Below are 17,179 nucleotides of genomic sequence, written 5' to 3'. Positions count from 1 at the left end.
TTTCGCTTTGCACTAGTCTTTTTAACTGTCCTAAAAAGAAGGATGTTTATACAGTTTTGCAAAGAAATGTGAACTGTTCTACTCCATTTACATTTCTTTGTTCCAAAATGTATTCCTCTTGTTGAGATTCCAGCAGACAAGGAAAGCAGACACAGCAGTTACTTTCCAACGTGAAACTTAAAACCACGATCTCCCGCTCAGAAAACACAGAATGAGTCACAGGAAGGGGCCACTTGCTTGCAAAACTCATTAAAAGCAAGGCAAGGCAAAATGGATTTCCTGTATCAATAAATAGATTGCTGGCAGCAGGCAGAACACCTGACAGAGCTGGAGGCTAAAAACCGATCCAAGGGTAACCATTAGAAAAGCCAGATCAATTCTTCAGCTCTGAACCTGTGTCTCCCCAGCACACAGTTTTCTTGGCATTAGTTGGCTTAATCCAGCAAAGTGCTTCAGAATATGCACGAATTTCAGTGTAGGGAGGGGTTGCTTAAGCACATGCTTAAATAGGCTGATAGATTATGTCTGTTTTAATTTTCCAAAGCAAGCCTTATTAAAAGGATGCACACACAGTACTACAGAGGTGTATATACTGCAGGTAAGAGCTTTGTTTCCCAATTTCATGAAAAAATAAAGAAGCCCTAGTCCTTACCCAAGCTTAAAGTTTAGCTGTAATTGCAACTTTCTTTTGCTGTTAGCAGTATCCCTTGGACACTTAGGCATAGTTTTCTTTTTGGTCAATGTTATTCTCTTCTGTTTGGCAATTGAAGCCAAAATGACCTTCTCACCTCTTCTGTGCCATGCAGGGATGTGTAATTTCAGGCAAGACTGCTTAAGAGGCAAAAGGCAGAGCTCAGAGCCTGATCTGGCACCACCTAGGTTCTGCACGGGGATGGAAACAAGAAGCTGCTTTTTGGCTGCTTTCTCTGTTTTTGTTCCCTTTCTCTAGTTCCTCCTAAAAGAAAACTCATTTCTCATTTTGCCTCTGTTTTCCTCCCTCACATCCCAATGGCTGGGAAGGTCCTGATGAGGAGGATCTCTTCCACAAAGCATCCAGCAGCTTTAATTCCTCTGCACCACTACTGGGTTTTCTTTAGAGCCAGTCTCTCATCTCTCATTTACAACTAGTCCTTTATTTGCACATGTCCAACACGCTACAGAACAAAATGAAGGGCTGGATTTCACCGCAAGCAAAAGAGCTAGGACTACCTGAGGTTGTGGCGCTGTGAGTGTATTGCCTTCACCACTATACTTTGCTGGACTTTTATGAAAATGGAAAAAAAAAACCCAAAACCACAAACAACCCCCAAAAAACCCTACACCAAGAACAACCTCCAGGCCTCACCTTTTTATGCACTTACAGAAGTTAAGTTATATCAATTATACTTTTAGGCAACCTAGCTCTTAGCATCAACGGTCTTCTGCCTCTTGCAATGAACTATCCCGAGGTACTTGATGGCATCTGCAATGCATATTGAATTAAGACTATTTATTTATAAGGAAAACATTAATGTAGTATTCTGGGAATATTCCCTACCTTCCCCATGGCATCAAAAATCCCAGCAACTTTATATGGTCTTTGCTCCTCAGGAGGCTTGTTCCCGCAGATTTTTCTACTTCTAGTGTTAATGGGATATTCCAGGAGCAATGAATATGTCCTTATAAAGTTTGGTTTGCTGATGCAAAGCACCATTTCTCCGACTTTCAATTAAAAAGGCACCTTCATTTTAAAGCCCGTCTCCAGAGCTCCAGTATAAATGTTTATACAAGCCAGAGACACACAGAAAATAGAGAAGACTGAAGCAGCAGTGACTGCAGGCTGCCCAAATACAGCTGCTCTCATATTTTTAACACAGAACTCTAGCTGCTGCAGAGCCTTATCAACCCCAAACATCTTTGTTTTCCTACCAACCAACACAAGCCTGGCAGTGTCACTACACTGCAGTTTGCTCAGCAAACCCATCAGAGGGAGCAGAAGGCAGCGCCGTGTCCGCCTGGACGGGAGGAATGGGTATCCGCTTCTCACCAGCAGAGTGGCACACGTCAAAGGGGAGGAGAAATAAAAAGAAAAAGGCTATCTAGTCCCACTGCCATGAATGACAACACTCCCATTCAAAACAGATGGCTAGTTTTCCCTTAGGACACACTATGAGTTAGACAAAAGGAAGATTCAAAAAAATTCAGGGGTGGATTCCTGACTGGTCCAATTTGCTCCAGTTCCCGTCTGGTTGCTCTTGGCTCCGAGCTGATGTTCTCATACCCCATATCATCCAGAGCCCAGCTCCTGGCCCCGTCTCCCTCAACAAACTCTTTCCATTTGAAAAGGCTCTGGGTCAAACGCTGCAGCTGAACAGCAGACATGTTGCAAGCGCTGGAAGTTACACCAGACAACCCCAGTAAGAGACAGGCAATTGAGACTGGAGCTACAAAAGCTACAATTTACAGCTTCAGCAACTCTGCAAGAGCGCTCTGCCATTACCAAAGCATACAGAAAACCAGAAAACTCAAAAATTTCTGTTTGCCTTTATTACAATATATATTTCTACCCTTGTTGCATTCAGCAGATCAAAATGAGGTGTTAAAATTATTTTCATCATTACAGTAGCACATACACATACTGAGTAAATATTGTATATAAATAGGCTTTGAAATAATACTCCATATCTACAAATAAAAAATACCCAATACCCTCTTCCTCCTCCCTCCCCAAATTACAGCAGTAACATTTTTTTCTTCAACGTAACTAATGCAACAAGCATGGTATTCTTTCCCTCACATGACGCAGCTGGAGGGGTATGGTCATCAGCTTCAAGAAAATAAACATCAGTCACTCCTCACTGCTGCATATTCTAGTTTATGTGTATTGTATAAATAGAATATACTGTGATTTAATGTGTCTACATATTTTTTAGCCAAATATTCTTTCTGTAACAGAAGCCAATATTACACTGTGAGCAAGGCTGAATTTTTTTCTTTCACAGAAAGAGTAGGAATTTGTTGAACCATCCCTTTTTCTGCTACATGAATTAACAAAGCAGTTTAAATATTACGCACGAAACTGTTCATCTATCAAATCAAGATGTCTCACTCTTTGAAGAAGTATGGTGATGTTTCCAGCAGGTCAAAACTTTGATTTTCATAAGTGTCTTTTCTGTGAGCAAATTTGATAAACATTAATTATAGAAACACACATTTGTTTCGCTCTTCAGCTGTATTTCAACTTTCAGATACAAACGGTATCTGAAACAGTACGTCAGAAGTAAGGCGTTTAACTTCATGGAATCGCAGAAATGTTGGTCAGAAGGGACCCCTGGAGGTCATCCAGTCCAACTTCAAGCTTAAAGCAGATGATTGCCAACACCAGATCAAGTCGGCCACAACTCTGTTTAACCAAGTCTCAAAAAATGGGACAGAGATTCCGCAGCATCTCTGGGTTACCCGTACCGGTGCTGCACTACGCCTACAAATCTGACAGAATGAAAATGACCACTCATTCACACCATCATTTGGTTTGAAATATTAATGGCAACAAATAACCCCAGATTAGGTACTTACTAAGTTATAAATAAATACATCACAGGCTTTAATTGCGGAGAACTCTCAGGGGCTGTCTTTTCTGGTGGAAGCTACTGTGTGTGGTACCTTAGGAAAACCAATCTTAACTACTGCTAAGGATAAAAAAAACCTGACAGCCTCTTACTGAAGAGAAGGGTTGGTTTGGTTTTATTTCGCATTATAAATGGATTGAAATAGGCCTTTACCAAAACTGAATAAAAATAGGATGCAGTTAGTATATTCATCCATTTATTCAATCATTAATGACAAGTATTAATAGATACTTAAAGGAAAGTATGGCTATATTTAGAGATGCAGCCATCTCAATTTGGCAACCTGCAATCTCCACTGATTGTCTTTTAGAAAATTCATACCACATTTCTTCCATCTTTAAGTAAAAAGATATTTGCATTTTCTTTAAAGTTTCAAGACAGCATCATCAGCCTGGGTTGCTAAACACAAATTTCTTCCTCTTTGTGTTTGTCTAATCCTGGTATCTCCAAAGTGGGCACGCACCTTGCCCAAAGCAGCAACATTCATATGAAAAGGAAGACTTAGGGAGGGCTCACCACTGCACGTTGCAGCTGTATAAAGGATTGCACTTATATTCATTACTGTTGAAGGCACAAAGAAATCATAAATTGGCCCCCTGACATCCCAGATAAAAGTTTGCAGCACTAGAAGTTACAAAAGCCCTACTACAGGATTACCATCCTACTCACTTTGCTATCACTCTTGACATGCAAAACCAGAAACTGTTGAAACAGAACAAATGTGATACAGAGCAGCTGTTCCCAAACTTTTGGGTACTAACCAACCACAATCACATCTTAAAATTTCTTCTGGACTGCTCTGCCTTCCTATTATTAAACTCTTAACTGAAAACACTACAAAGCAGCTGCAAAACATGTAGCATAGCCTCGCAGATCACAAGCTGGCAGAGACCACAGCTTGTGAACCACTGTTTTAGCCACACTGAAATACAGTCTACATGGAATCCCACGATGCCATTTTCAGTGTTTCAGAGAACGATTAGACTTTTAGATATATTTTAAAAAGAAAAAAAGTTTCTTTCCTAGCTACAAGCACATATGAGAATCATTTGGCATGTGGTCACTTGATGTCTACATTTTAAGTACCGCATCGTGTAAAGGCAGACCATTTGGAAAACATTATCAACTGATCTGCAGTATTGCTTTTAGCACACACAGTTAAGTCTTAAGGCTGTCAAAAGCAGGTAGCAAAAACAGTATCTACGGCTTGTGTCTGAACAAATAAGGAAAAAAAGATGAAAGAGAAGATTTCATTATCTTGGAGGAGAGTAAATTGCACTAAAAGTACCCATTCTTTATAATACAAAACAAAACAAGAAAATCATACAGTAAAAACCTGAGATGCATCATTCACCAACATCAAAGTTCACATTTTAGCCAAAATAATGTTCCAAATAAAACTATTCCATTTTGACAAAATCTTCAGTGTCCTTGGCTCAGTAACCATCTTGAAACTCAGCACATTCTGTGGGTAAGATGTCTTTACTGAAATCAGTGACTTCAGTATGATGGGCACTATGCACAGTAGTCTGTATCTTCCACTTGCAAACTCACCTTAATCCAAACAGCTATTCTTGAAGCATGGCACTTCTCAAATTAAGAAAGGCTGCCAGAATCTGGCCATCTTATTTCTTTTGCTTTCTATTTAGATTACACATCATTTATTTCTTCAGAAAAGTGTTACCATGTCAAAACAACAGGCTAGAATAAATCAACACAGCTCAATCGGCTTTGGTAGCTACACTGATTTACAACAGCTGAGGACCTAGACCAGAAATTAACAAACAAACAGTTGTTGGTCAAGGAAGGGGAAAGAGGAAGAATCACTTCCTCCTTCAGAGAAATGAATTTTGACATATGGATTGCAATCCCTGTCTGTGTCACCAGCCAATGTCAGGAATGGTGAGCACCTTCAGCTCCCTTACTTGCAGGGGGTTCTGATGAGGTGAAAGATGACTTCAGTGATGCAGAAAACATATAGAAGCACTTTACAACCTTATGGCATGTTCAACTAAAACTCCAACATCGCTTTTATTTAACCTTAATTAAAGAAACTGTATGGCACAATCTGAGGAGTTGGATGAAGAGCTAAAAATGCAACTCCTGTTCCTAGTAAGACTCCTTCTTGTCATCTGGAAATGCGACTAAGTATGAAAAAGCATTTCTAAATTTGCTCACAGCAAAAGAATACAATGCTCACATCACAGATTCCAGCTGAACTGTCAACACCAAAAGCCAAGTGGTGTCTTTTCAATAGGAGCTAACTCATTCTTTGAGCTGAGGCCAACAGTTTGGAGATGCAGTTAAGATGAGGCTGGATGTACATCCTGAGTTTCAAAAGGTGGTACAGGTTCCCTCCAGTAGGTGAACTGACTGTAGGTATCAGAACAAGGGAAGTCTGAAGAGTGGCTTCTTTTCAGCAAAGGGAAAATGTGATCTACCACTTCACATAGTCTGACATAGCTGGAAAATAAATAAAAAGAATTATGAACCACTTTAGATCTTCTTTCTTTGAATTTTTGCCCGAACCACCAAGGCATGGCTACTCTTACACGGACAAGTCACCCTCCTCAAATGAATAAAACTAAACTCAATTTTGGTGCCTATCTTCCAGAGAGGATTCACAGTTCAGAAAACAAATCCATTCACTTTAAGCAACAATATTCAACTAGCAAGAAAGAGATGCCATTTTCTGCCCAGACGACCTGCTAAAATATTCAATCCCTATATTTTCCTTCTCCATTTCTGTCCAGCTTAGCTCAAGCAGCTCCTGGCTCAGTCAATTATTCATTTTATATGCATATGGCTCCCCTTCAACTAAGGATACTCTTAACATTACCAAAGGCCATTTCCATTCAGTGTTAGGTGTTACAGTGTCTAAGCATCTTGCTGGATGCCCTCAGCCCTATCTTTGGAGTCTCTTTTCTGGCTCTTCTAGATAGGAGCTCCAGGAAAAGGAAATTTTGAAAAGGCCGTGAAAAAGCAGATGGTTTCAGGAAACTAGCTAGTCTCATTTTTATGCACACTAAGTCGCACACCGATAATTCCTTTACATGATTAAAATAGATGGAATATATTAAACAGAATACTAAATTTATTTTTGTCAGTTGTTTTGTCAGTTTAACTGAAGAAGAGTGGAAAGTTTGTACTTTATTCTAAATTTTTTATGGTTTGTTTGAAATATTCCAAGGAATCTTCCATTAGTAAAATCAAATGCATCTTTGGGGAACTTGAGTCATAAATTGGAAAAGCAAATTAATTTAGTCTATAAGGTGTTAGGGATAAGAGATTACTTACGATGAGATGTTTGTCTTTGCATGCTCTTGTATAAGTTCTCCTTTGGGGTTAACTGTGAATATCCTGTTTAAAGAAACCCCCACCTGTTTGTATGAATAAACATCCTAAACAGAAGAGGAAAAAAAAAAAAACATGATTCTGCCTTTGCACAATAATGTTTATTCTTGCTGGAATATATTACACAGAAGAACGTATTTGCACAGTATTGGTACTAAATTTACCCAGTTATCGTGTATTCTCCATTATGTTACAAACGAGGTCAGTCTAACAAAATGCTCATGAAACAGACAATTTGCAGTTAGGTAAGGAGTTTGCCACTTCAGTTTAAACTATTGATCAAAATCATATTAATTTTTGCAGTAGCTTCCCTTGACATAAAAATAACATTCAATAAAAACCTAATGATATTTGGTGTAGAAAGCATTTGCGCTTTCATTTTTCTTTCAGAGAATATTTCATTTCCTGTGTGCGTATCTTGCAACAGTGTACAAAGGTTAAAGCATAACTGACATGTAAAACAGTGATTAGTTTGTAAGGACAAGGTCACAAAAGGAAGTCATAACAACTGCGTCTACATTAAAACTCCTAGAAACATCCCTTGGCTTCTGAGTGCGGATTTGTGCCATATCCATACATTGACTCCATGTCAGAGCAAGGAGGAAAGAAGGGAAAGCAAGGAATATATGCCAAAATAGCAGCAGCGAGCCCCAGCAGGTAATGCAGATGCAACTCTGGGAAGCACAATTAGAAGTAAGAATTAAGAATGTCTTCCAAGAAATTCAAACTGTTAAGGAAAGCAATGAATAAGTTTTGATCTGTTCTGAAGAAAAGCTTGACAAAAGCAAAGATGAAAATAACTCCCAGAAGATCAGAGCAAAAACAAGCTTCCATTCTACTAATATAAATCATGGTTTTAAAAGCTGAGATGGTGAAAGACTGGAATGTTAATGAAGATATAAAGATTATTTTTATCTCTATATTGTAAAGGCTGTTCTAAAAAAATTAAGTAACTGAAAAAAAGTGAACAGCAGTCACTTCAAGAATTCAGCATCCTGGCAGTGTATGCACTATCTACACCTGTAACATCCATGAGTACTGAAAATTTACCGAGTTTGCCCTGGGAAAAAAATAAAACAAAGAAAACAAAACAAGCAGTGCAGAAAACTGAGAAAGCAATGATCCTGACCTTCACAAAGCCAGTGGCACATCTCACACCTGAAGACTACACTTCAACAGCAGAGGAGTGAGTTACAAGTTATTGCTTTAGAAACATTAACTTACTGCTTTACTTGGAATTTTATTTCAGTATGCACAAAAATAATGATTTTATTTCCCTGATGTTCAAAAAAAAAATGGAACTAGAGGTAGACATCATCCATAACTTTAACACTTTTCTGGTTTTGGATTATTTCAGAACCGTATGTCTAAAGGTACCTTGATAATGGAAACTAAGCTGCGTATGAAATAACTTAATATAGCAATTGGTCAGTGAGGACCTCCTGTCTTCTCTGGCATAATGCTTTTAAAAATGTAATTTGCTAAAAGATGAAGCTCAAAAAGTTGCTGTTCATAAATGTCAGCAACGCTTACAAAAATATGAGACAAACGCAGAAGCAAAGTCCCACCAAAAAGGCATGCTGAATCCTCTCAACTATAGCTACAACATCCACTGTTTCAGTGCCAAAATGTCTTGCCAGGCCCCTCTGTCCAACATTTAGGCATCTAAAGTGCCCAGTCTCTGAATGTTCATATTCACACTGGCAATGGCCAGTGTTCATATTTATACTGATTATTTCCCCAAGCTATCAAAGTTACCACTAGTGACCATACCTCAGCTCTTACAGCCCTGAGCAGCCAGGGCTGGAATCCGTGGTCCCTGGGCACTTCAGTTAGAAGCCTTTAGCTGTCCTGGAGTTAGTGGAGAAAGATGGCCACCTAGCACCTGAATTACTCTCCAGATGTGTCCCATTTCTCTCCACCAACTAGAGAAAGAGGTAACGAACTGAAGTGTCCTCTGGCTAACCATACTACTAAATATGAAAGGCCAAGGACCATTCTATTAAGACTGAATGGCATGGCCAGGATACAGGCATACAGTTAAGCGGGTTTAGCTTCCAAAACAGGGTGGATACACCCAACCTGCACACCAACAGTCCTTAGCCATAAACCCCACACTGGTGTTACCAAATCTCTTGTTACACGTTACTATAGCACACATCAGTTTCTACAGCAAATGTTACCCGCCAACAGAGAGCTGGAGGAAGTACCAAACGCTCGGGAGGGGCTCCTGGGCACAAATAACAGGCTCATTTGCCTAGTTCAGTTAGCATCTAAACTTACGTGCCCAATGAAACTGTAAACTTCTAAAAAAAGGAGGTTTTATATATATCCCCTTTTGAAAGCAGGATGCTTTCGAAGATTTTGAGTGAAACAAAGCCTCGGTCCTTCCTCAGGCACCTATGATATCTACCCTAGTAAACTAAACTGTGAGTACCCATCCTCAGACTTGTAAGTCTCTTGACATTGTGTCAGTATCATCAAACTCTCTATACAAGCTTAAGGATTTTTTAGATAATTAGGATTTCAACCAGTATTTACAGTTATACTAACTTAGGCAGATACAATGTAGTGGACTGCTGCTCTTCCATCTGTTTGCATCCTACGCTGTGATGTCTTTGAGGAAGAACCTTTACATTTTCCTTTGTACAGAGCCTAATAAAATATTCTTAACTCCCATTTAAAGCTTCTAGGTTCTAATGTAACAGAACTATGAAATAACAACAACCTTTCTGTTCTCTGCAGTAGAAATAAATTCAGCTATTACTTACAGCAGGCCTGTTTCCAAAAGCAGCATAAAAGGGTTCTGTGTTAGGATAAAACAAATTTTTGATGTCTGTCAAACACTGAACTTTAAATTTTTCTGGCTTCTTTTCTATCACCTCCCTGAAATGATAAAAAAGGGAGGCTGAATAAGTACACATGAAATACCGCACAAACCATTTTATTTATTCAGTATTTTTCACCTAGCTGGATACTCCTACAGAGCCCCCACCCTTCTGCAATAAAACTTCATGTGGAAATCACAGTGCCCATGAAGAGAAAATAGCATTCCCAAGCTTACATGAAGGGCACAGTAAATAAATCCTCTGAAACCAAGGAACTTTGATTGAAACCCATGTTGTAAAGATGGCTACTGAGCAAGGATGGTGGATTACAGGGAGTAGCTGCTAAATAAAGACTTAAGAAACATAAACTGTCATCAAGTAAACTGCTTCCTGAGAACTGCAGAATGATTCACAGATTATACTAGCCTCTACTGTGTATAGCTTTGTTTGTTTGTTTTTAAAATAAAGGATTGCAATTACCATATGTGCTAGAAGCACCTCAGCCTGTTAAAATATTTCTACAGTCAGGGTCCTCCATCACTGCTAATTAGTAGAAGTTAAGCACTAAAGGAATCTTCCATTTCTCTTCAGTTGCTCCTTACAGAATACAGAATTCATTAATGAACAGAGGAGTTCTCATCTCTGGGCAAAAGCCCTTTCACAACAGCTTCTCTTGGCAAGGAGACTGAACAGGTGGCAGAGTCTGGAGTTCCCATAACATAGGAAGACGCCAGCATGACACAAAAGCCCTTAAGAAGCTCAGAATCCCACATCCTAGCACCAACACATATGTCAAGGAAGATGCGAATAGTACAGAAGCTTCATAGGAATAATACAGTCCTTTGGAAGAGCAGCTCCACATATAAAGCAAAGTTTGAAAAGTGTGCAAAAGAAGAATAAATCCATCTTTCCTCAGTCTCAGGTACACCTGATCTCAGAGCCCTCAAAACCACAATAATTGCACCTATGGATAACAATTAAGTCATTGTCACAGCAGTTGCAATAGCATACACTGAAAGATGGGCTTTTTTTAGTCTAAATGAGATACAAAAAAGAGTATCACTTTAAATATATTTCTAGATATAAGGGGCATAATATAACAGTAACTACGCTTTCACTGCATTTACTATTTAATCAGACTAAGAAATGCACTGTAATACCTCTTAGATTTAGAACATGACTGGTAAGACAGCCTGTAGCATGTCACTCACTCAGGAGAACATCTGAACAACCTTCCATTAAAAATTCTAATGAAATATATCCTGTCACAGCAGCTTTTAACAGCTTAAAATATTTTCAGTAATCAGTTGACATGCTTCACTGAATTAGGAAGAAGGTACGATATTCATAATCGGTGCTATTATTATCCCACACTAGAAAGTACAACATTGTCCACACAGAATACCACAGTGCAGTCACAAGAATAAAAAGTTCATTTCATTTTTCACATTAATTTCTTCAAAACCCAACAATATTCTTCAAAAAACATATTTATGCCAATTGGAACACTTTAAAAGTCAAGACATGAGTGACTGTTATCAGCATGCAAACATTTTTTCCATCGCTAAATATTAACACAGCATGTTAAACGCATGAAGTCAAAAAGGCAGCACCTACTGGTAAAGAGTAAAGTCAGATGTACATTGAGGCACGTCTAAGATGAACTAAGCAACGTGACTGTCTACTGAATTTTGACCTTTCTCTAACAAAATTTCTTCTTAATTAAATTTTGCACCAATATGTAAGAAAAGAACGTTATGAATTATTTCAAGCACTCTCATAAAACAAGCTGAGAATTCAGCCTCCACCAGCCTCTGAGTTTCTTTCTCCATACAAATGAAATTGCATTACCTGTGAAGAGCTGAGAATAAGCTGCTTGGACTCAGCAACACTGGCCCTTGAGGCAGCACAGTTCCTCGCTCATTGACCCAGTGCAAGTATCCTCTGGTCATGTCTGCCATTCCAATAGCACGTGCTGAGCAATACAGAAATTTATACCCATTTCTGTGAGCAGAACAAAAAGAAGAAATTACTGTAAAAATAAAGCAGGTATTTTGACATTAATAATTTTGTGGGTTTATTTTTACATTAATCAAATCACGACTGTTAAACAGACTTATTTTTAACCTAGACTTATCTAAAAGGAATAAAAACATTTACGCTAGAAACCTGGATAATTAAAATCCATCTAGCTCCACTGCAGTTAGTGATTTACACCTAAAGAGGGCTCTTTTATCTCTGATCTTCTCACATCTTATGACTTCTTACAGTTTTCTATCCGCCCCTGCATAGTGGAACCATACTCTCTAGAATTAACTGAAATGACATCTGCTAAGAGTAAAACACTTGGCATAAAGCAAACAATGGTGCATTAGCCTTTGCTGTATTAACAGTGTGGTACTCCTGCCTCATGGGTCTCTGCAAAAAAACAAAAAAAAACAAAAAAAAAACAAACAAAAAAAAACCCACGACTACTCTGTGCAGCAGTAACATATTCCTTCAGGTCAGAGAAAATTTGAACTTCTAAACACAGTATGAGAAGTAATCTTTGACTTGACACTGAAATAAAAGCTTCAACAGCCGTCACAGGTTACCCTTGGTTCTGTTCATGATAGAACAGAGTCCAATGATGTTAATTCAACCTAATAGCAATTTACTTCACAAGTCCTATAAAGAAATTTTTTTTCATAAAATAAAGAACTACTGTATTCAGTGCATGCATGGTCATTAAATCTAACTATCGAACATTTACATGGTGCTCAGCTGTAGTATCTAGCTGCTACATAATTAACTTGGTAATTTGAAAAACGACATAACTCTAATCTATTTTTTCCCCTATGTTTATGATCACCAAAGCCCTAACAACTGACAATGCTGGCAGGCATAGAAATAACAACTGCAATTAAAAAAATTAATTAATATTTTCACAAAATGTAATGCAGAGGTTGTACACAGAACTAAATACTGCTCAGCATGTGAATTCCCAGGCTGTCCTGTCTTTTCTGTGACCACATACGTCTATACAGACTAAAAGCACAGACAAGTGTTTCTGGCATAATTTAGACTCCATCATCCATAATTTATAATTCATCAGCCGTGCAAAAAAAAAGGCAATAAATGAACCTTAGCATAACCCTAGTACACAGATTAACTAAGAGGACAGTTGTGATGTGTGCCAGAGGCTCTTCGAACATTTATGGTAATTCAAATATATAAGAGCAGCTGAATCTAATGTAATAAAAGAAAATCAATTTTATTTTTTGTGTAAAGCAGAAATATCAACCTGAACAGACAGCAATCAGCAACCCTCCTCGTAAAAGTTAAAATCAGATGCTTTATCTGATCCCATTCAGACATCATCTCCTTTTTTCTCCCACAAAACTCACCATACTCTGTCTTTGATCCTCCAGCGTACACAATGACTTGACTACATTGCAAAAGGTGTACAGGGAACCAGCAGTACACCTGTACTCTTGCACTAGCCTTGTCGACCTAGAAGCATTCCTACACATCATCCCATGTAAGTTGGTACAGACTGATTGTTTTTCTTCTGTTCATATTCATCAGTGGAAATATCTCCATTTTTTTGGAATATCTGTTCTAGGTCATACCAGAACACTCTCCTTGTTAATAACATTAACTGACCTAAAGCACAGCTGATCCACTGTTACCCACTATTTCTTCAATAGGTAATGGAAAAAATTTGTTTTTTCCAAACATCATTAGGTCTCGGGTACGTTGAGCTACTTTTTGAAGATGCCTGTCTTTCTCCAAGGATTACACAGAGTGTACAAGCCACATGTAAACATGATGAATCCACTCACAGTGGCACAGAAGGTATTTATTACTGTGGACCCACAGGAACCAGTACAGGTCAACTACTGAGCTATAATATAACAGCTCACGCTGGTGTTGACAGGTAAAAGCTCTTCACAGCATATGTCTTCTTGACTTTCAATGCCTTTCAATTGCACTTTAAGCAATGCTTACTTATCACCTACTCTCAAAATTAACCAATGACAGAAAAATATTTTAAGACTGATCCATCCTAACTTTGCAATTTAACAATGGAATAAAACCAAATAGTTATCTACAGAAATAACAAAATAAATTGTATCATCATCAGTAATAAAGATCATCATCAATGTCTTTGAAGCTCATCATTATTTATACAACAAATAAAACAACAAGAATATTAGCAGGGAGTATATGAAATGGGTCTGTTTCTACTCAAGATAAGACATTGTGCTGTGCTTTAAGGGTGAGATTTATCCTGTTTGACTAGAAGCCTAATGTTTAGCTCAAGTCTAAGCTGTTTCACTAAACTCACTTTCTGCTCACTGGAAAGAGAGGGAACACCCCAAAAAGGTTCATCCCATGTGTTTTAGGTTCCATTCCTGCATGACTCCAGGTGAGTCAAGTTTGGCAAGAACTTCACCTGCAGTAACCACCCAAGATTAAACAGTCTTTACGCCTTTCACAATCTCCTCAACAAGGACAGAAGGGAAGGTGTACTAGCACCTTATGAATTAACGCTGCTGCAACTCCCAGTTTGCAAGAGTTCCACCTGCACAACTCATTCAAATTACTGCAGCTTTCGGAACTAACTGTATCTATCTGTTGGGGACAGCTGGAAGAACAATCACTCCTCATTGATAGGGAGCTTTTGATACCACAAAGCAGATTTTGCTCTGGACAGCGTACAGCAGATGTTTACACTGTGTAAGCATCACTGAAGTGATGAGACATTGATGAAATTGTCACCCTTATAGGTTAAGAGCAGCCTAGAGAAATTTTAATTTTTATGAGTAAATGAATAAACATAAACAAGCCACAGATGCATGAACAGATTTACTGAATACTTACTGGCTCACTTTATGGTACAACTTTGCAATCCCTTGGTGCGTCCAGTCTTTGCCAAGAGTTGGCAAAATATGACCTAAAGTATCTGACCTGAATAAAGCAAAAACAGTATAGTTGAACCGAAAAAGCCCCAATACATGTAACAATAGTTGCGGCTAATACAAACCCCACTAATTTATTTCACTAGTGGCAAAGTAAAATGAGGTTTTCTGTAACATACTGATTGTGATCAGAAGAGGATGATCTTATTCCCCTTTCTTTTGAGATAGGCTGACATGCCCATCCTTGTCCACATTGTTTTAATTACTCTTGTGTCCCAGGACTTGTCTTCATGGATAAGCTCAACACCCATAAGGCAACATGGAAGTTACAGCATGTAACTGTGTAGTAGGCCGGACAGTACTAAGCACACTTTTTGAGGTTTACATTAAATGTTTTCTAAATAAACCAAAGGTACCCATAAGGGAAGTTTATAGGAAATTGCAAGCATGAGGAGCCACATTCTAGCTTACTTCAAGCTAACTTCTCCACACAAAGCTGGCAGTTGGTCACATATAAAGTACTTTGAAATAGTTATACTGGTTTCAAGGTATTTCACACTTTGCATGAGAGAAAATTTATTTACACTATCATAACATCTAGAAATTCAAACAAACGAGCACCTCACTTGACTAAGCATTATAGAGATACACATCAAAAAATCCACACTCTGAATACCTTGCATCTTAAGAGAGAAAAAACATTGGGCAGTGGCTTAGGATGGGTTTGCAACGGTATTGTAAGATGAAGTGATTCAATAACTCTCTGGTCAACTCAACAGCAGAAAGAATAGATACCATTCACTTTACTGAAGCTTAAGAAAACAAAGCAGGGGTGGGGGATATATTAATTTGTGTTGGCACACAAAAAAATTTTGCCCTACAAAGGATAAATCACAAGGAAAAGAATTTCAGTTTAAATCAAGTATTTTAATTCACCCCAGATTTCACTTGGAAATTATTTTTCCTTGTTCTTTTTTCTAATTAGACATAGAGAAGTTTGACTGTAAAATTAAATGCTTAGGTTTGTTTCAAAATCAATTTCTTTCAACAGGTCAAAAGACAATACTTATTATTATATGCTTCCCTGATAAATAAATAAGTAACTATAAATCAGCAAGTGAATAGTTTTGGTCACTCCAAAATTGTGGGTTTTACCCAAGTACTAATCTGAAACTTTCCACGAAATTCTAATTCTGACATTGATTTTGGAGTTTTGTCTTCTGAATAATAATGCCTCTCATTGGAGTTTTGTCTTCTGAATAATAATGCCTCTCATTGGAATGCCCTAGTAATACCTTCTAAAACAGAATTCACATGTTTCTTCTCTCTAATATAGCCAGAGTACCTCATAAGTGTGATGCAGCAAAAAGGTTACAATTTTGTAGATGGTGCTTCAGTACTATTGTAAATACCATAAAAATCATGAAACACCAACAGGTGACAAATAATGGGCATATATGACACGTGTCTTTATTAAATTAAGACTTCAGCTAATGATTCTTGCATTGTTTGAAAGCCAATTTTTTTTAAAAAAAAAAAAAAAAAAAACAACCAAAACCCACACGCCCCCCAAACACTGGAATATGATGATTCTGTGACTCGAAATTCCCTATTAATCACTTTTTCCTTTAGTCCAAAGGACAACCTGTCCTTGCAAATAAAGCCTCTCCCTGTTCATGAACTCACCGTGTGATTGTTCCATCAATGTCAGAAATAACAACTTTTTCATCCCAATTCCATAAGTAAATGGTGCCTTCGCAGCGGCAAGTGCCTTGATACTGTGTTGTAACACTAAAGGTCACGTCATTGGGGCCATTCTTCAGCTTTAAGCTTTTCTGCAAGACATTATCAGCAACACGGTCAACAAACCGAGCATGCGAAGCTGACGCAGTGCAAACACAAAGCCACAGATGATCATTGCCTTGGTCACACCAATCTTATCGCTTTTAGCAGAGCTATTGTCTAAATAATGATAGCAGAGTGTGGTGTACATTAGACATTAATTTATAGAGCAGAACAAAACAAACAAATAAAATTCAGTTTCACAATCAGGAATATTAAAAAAACGAAAAGAAAAAAGTTCACATAAACAATAACAAATTATGGAATAATGACTATCTACAGGAGTTTTCCATTCTAAGATACAGATATATACACAGAGAGAAATGTGGTAACAAATTGTTCCATGAACTCTAAATAAGAGTATTTATATGGGGATACTCTTTCCTATAATATCCCACCTCTCATAACATATGACCTATTACCCCTCAATCTCCACCAAATTTCCTTAACTCTTCCACTTCCCTGCCCTTTCCTCCCATCATCTCCTGTGTCACTTAGCGACACCCTGGGCAAGAGACTACTGATTCGTTTCTATTTGTGGACCTAACTATTCATTTTCACAATGAAACCTGTGGGTGTTTAATACTTTGTCTCTTTTTCTGAGCTATATTTCACTGCAATTGTTCAGTGAGTTAAAAAGTGA

General features: G+C 38.0%; 1 protein-coding gene across 4 annotated transcripts in view; it reads right to left on the bottom strand.

The window, feature by feature from the left end:
* Positions 1-5,911: 5,911 nt before the first annotated feature.
* The window catches only part of LPIN1 (lipin 1), a 37,579-nt gene continuing 26,311 nt past the window's right edge, over positions 5,912-17,179 (bottom strand). For all 4 annotated transcript variants that reach the window (XM_086461588.1, XM_086461589.1, XM_086461590.1 and 1 more), the window contains 6 exons: positions 16,381-16,529; positions 14,657-14,743; positions 11,642-11,794; positions 9,734-9,848; positions 6,906-7,009; positions 5,912-6,071 (listed from right to left, as the gene is read on the bottom strand). In XM_086461588.1, the coding sequence (XP_086317714.1) occupies positions 5,912-6,071; positions 6,906-7,009; positions 9,734-9,848; positions 11,642-11,794; positions 14,657-14,743; positions 16,381-16,529 (768 nt within the window). The remainder of the gene's footprint in view (positions 6,072-6,905; positions 7,010-9,733; positions 9,849-11,641; positions 11,795-14,656; positions 14,744-16,380; positions 16,530-17,179) is intronic.

This window comes from Leptosomus discolor, chromosome 2, assembly GCF_034619465.1.
Source record: "Leptosomus discolor isolate bLepDis1 chromosome 2, bLepDis1.hap2, whole genome shotgun sequence".
NCBI classification, from domain to species: Eukaryota; Metazoa; Chordata; class Aves; order Leptosomiformes; family Leptosomidae; genus Leptosomus; species Leptosomus discolor.
The sequence above is the reverse complement of the archived record's forward strand: the minus strand, read 5'-3'. Positions and strand labels throughout refer to the sequence as shown.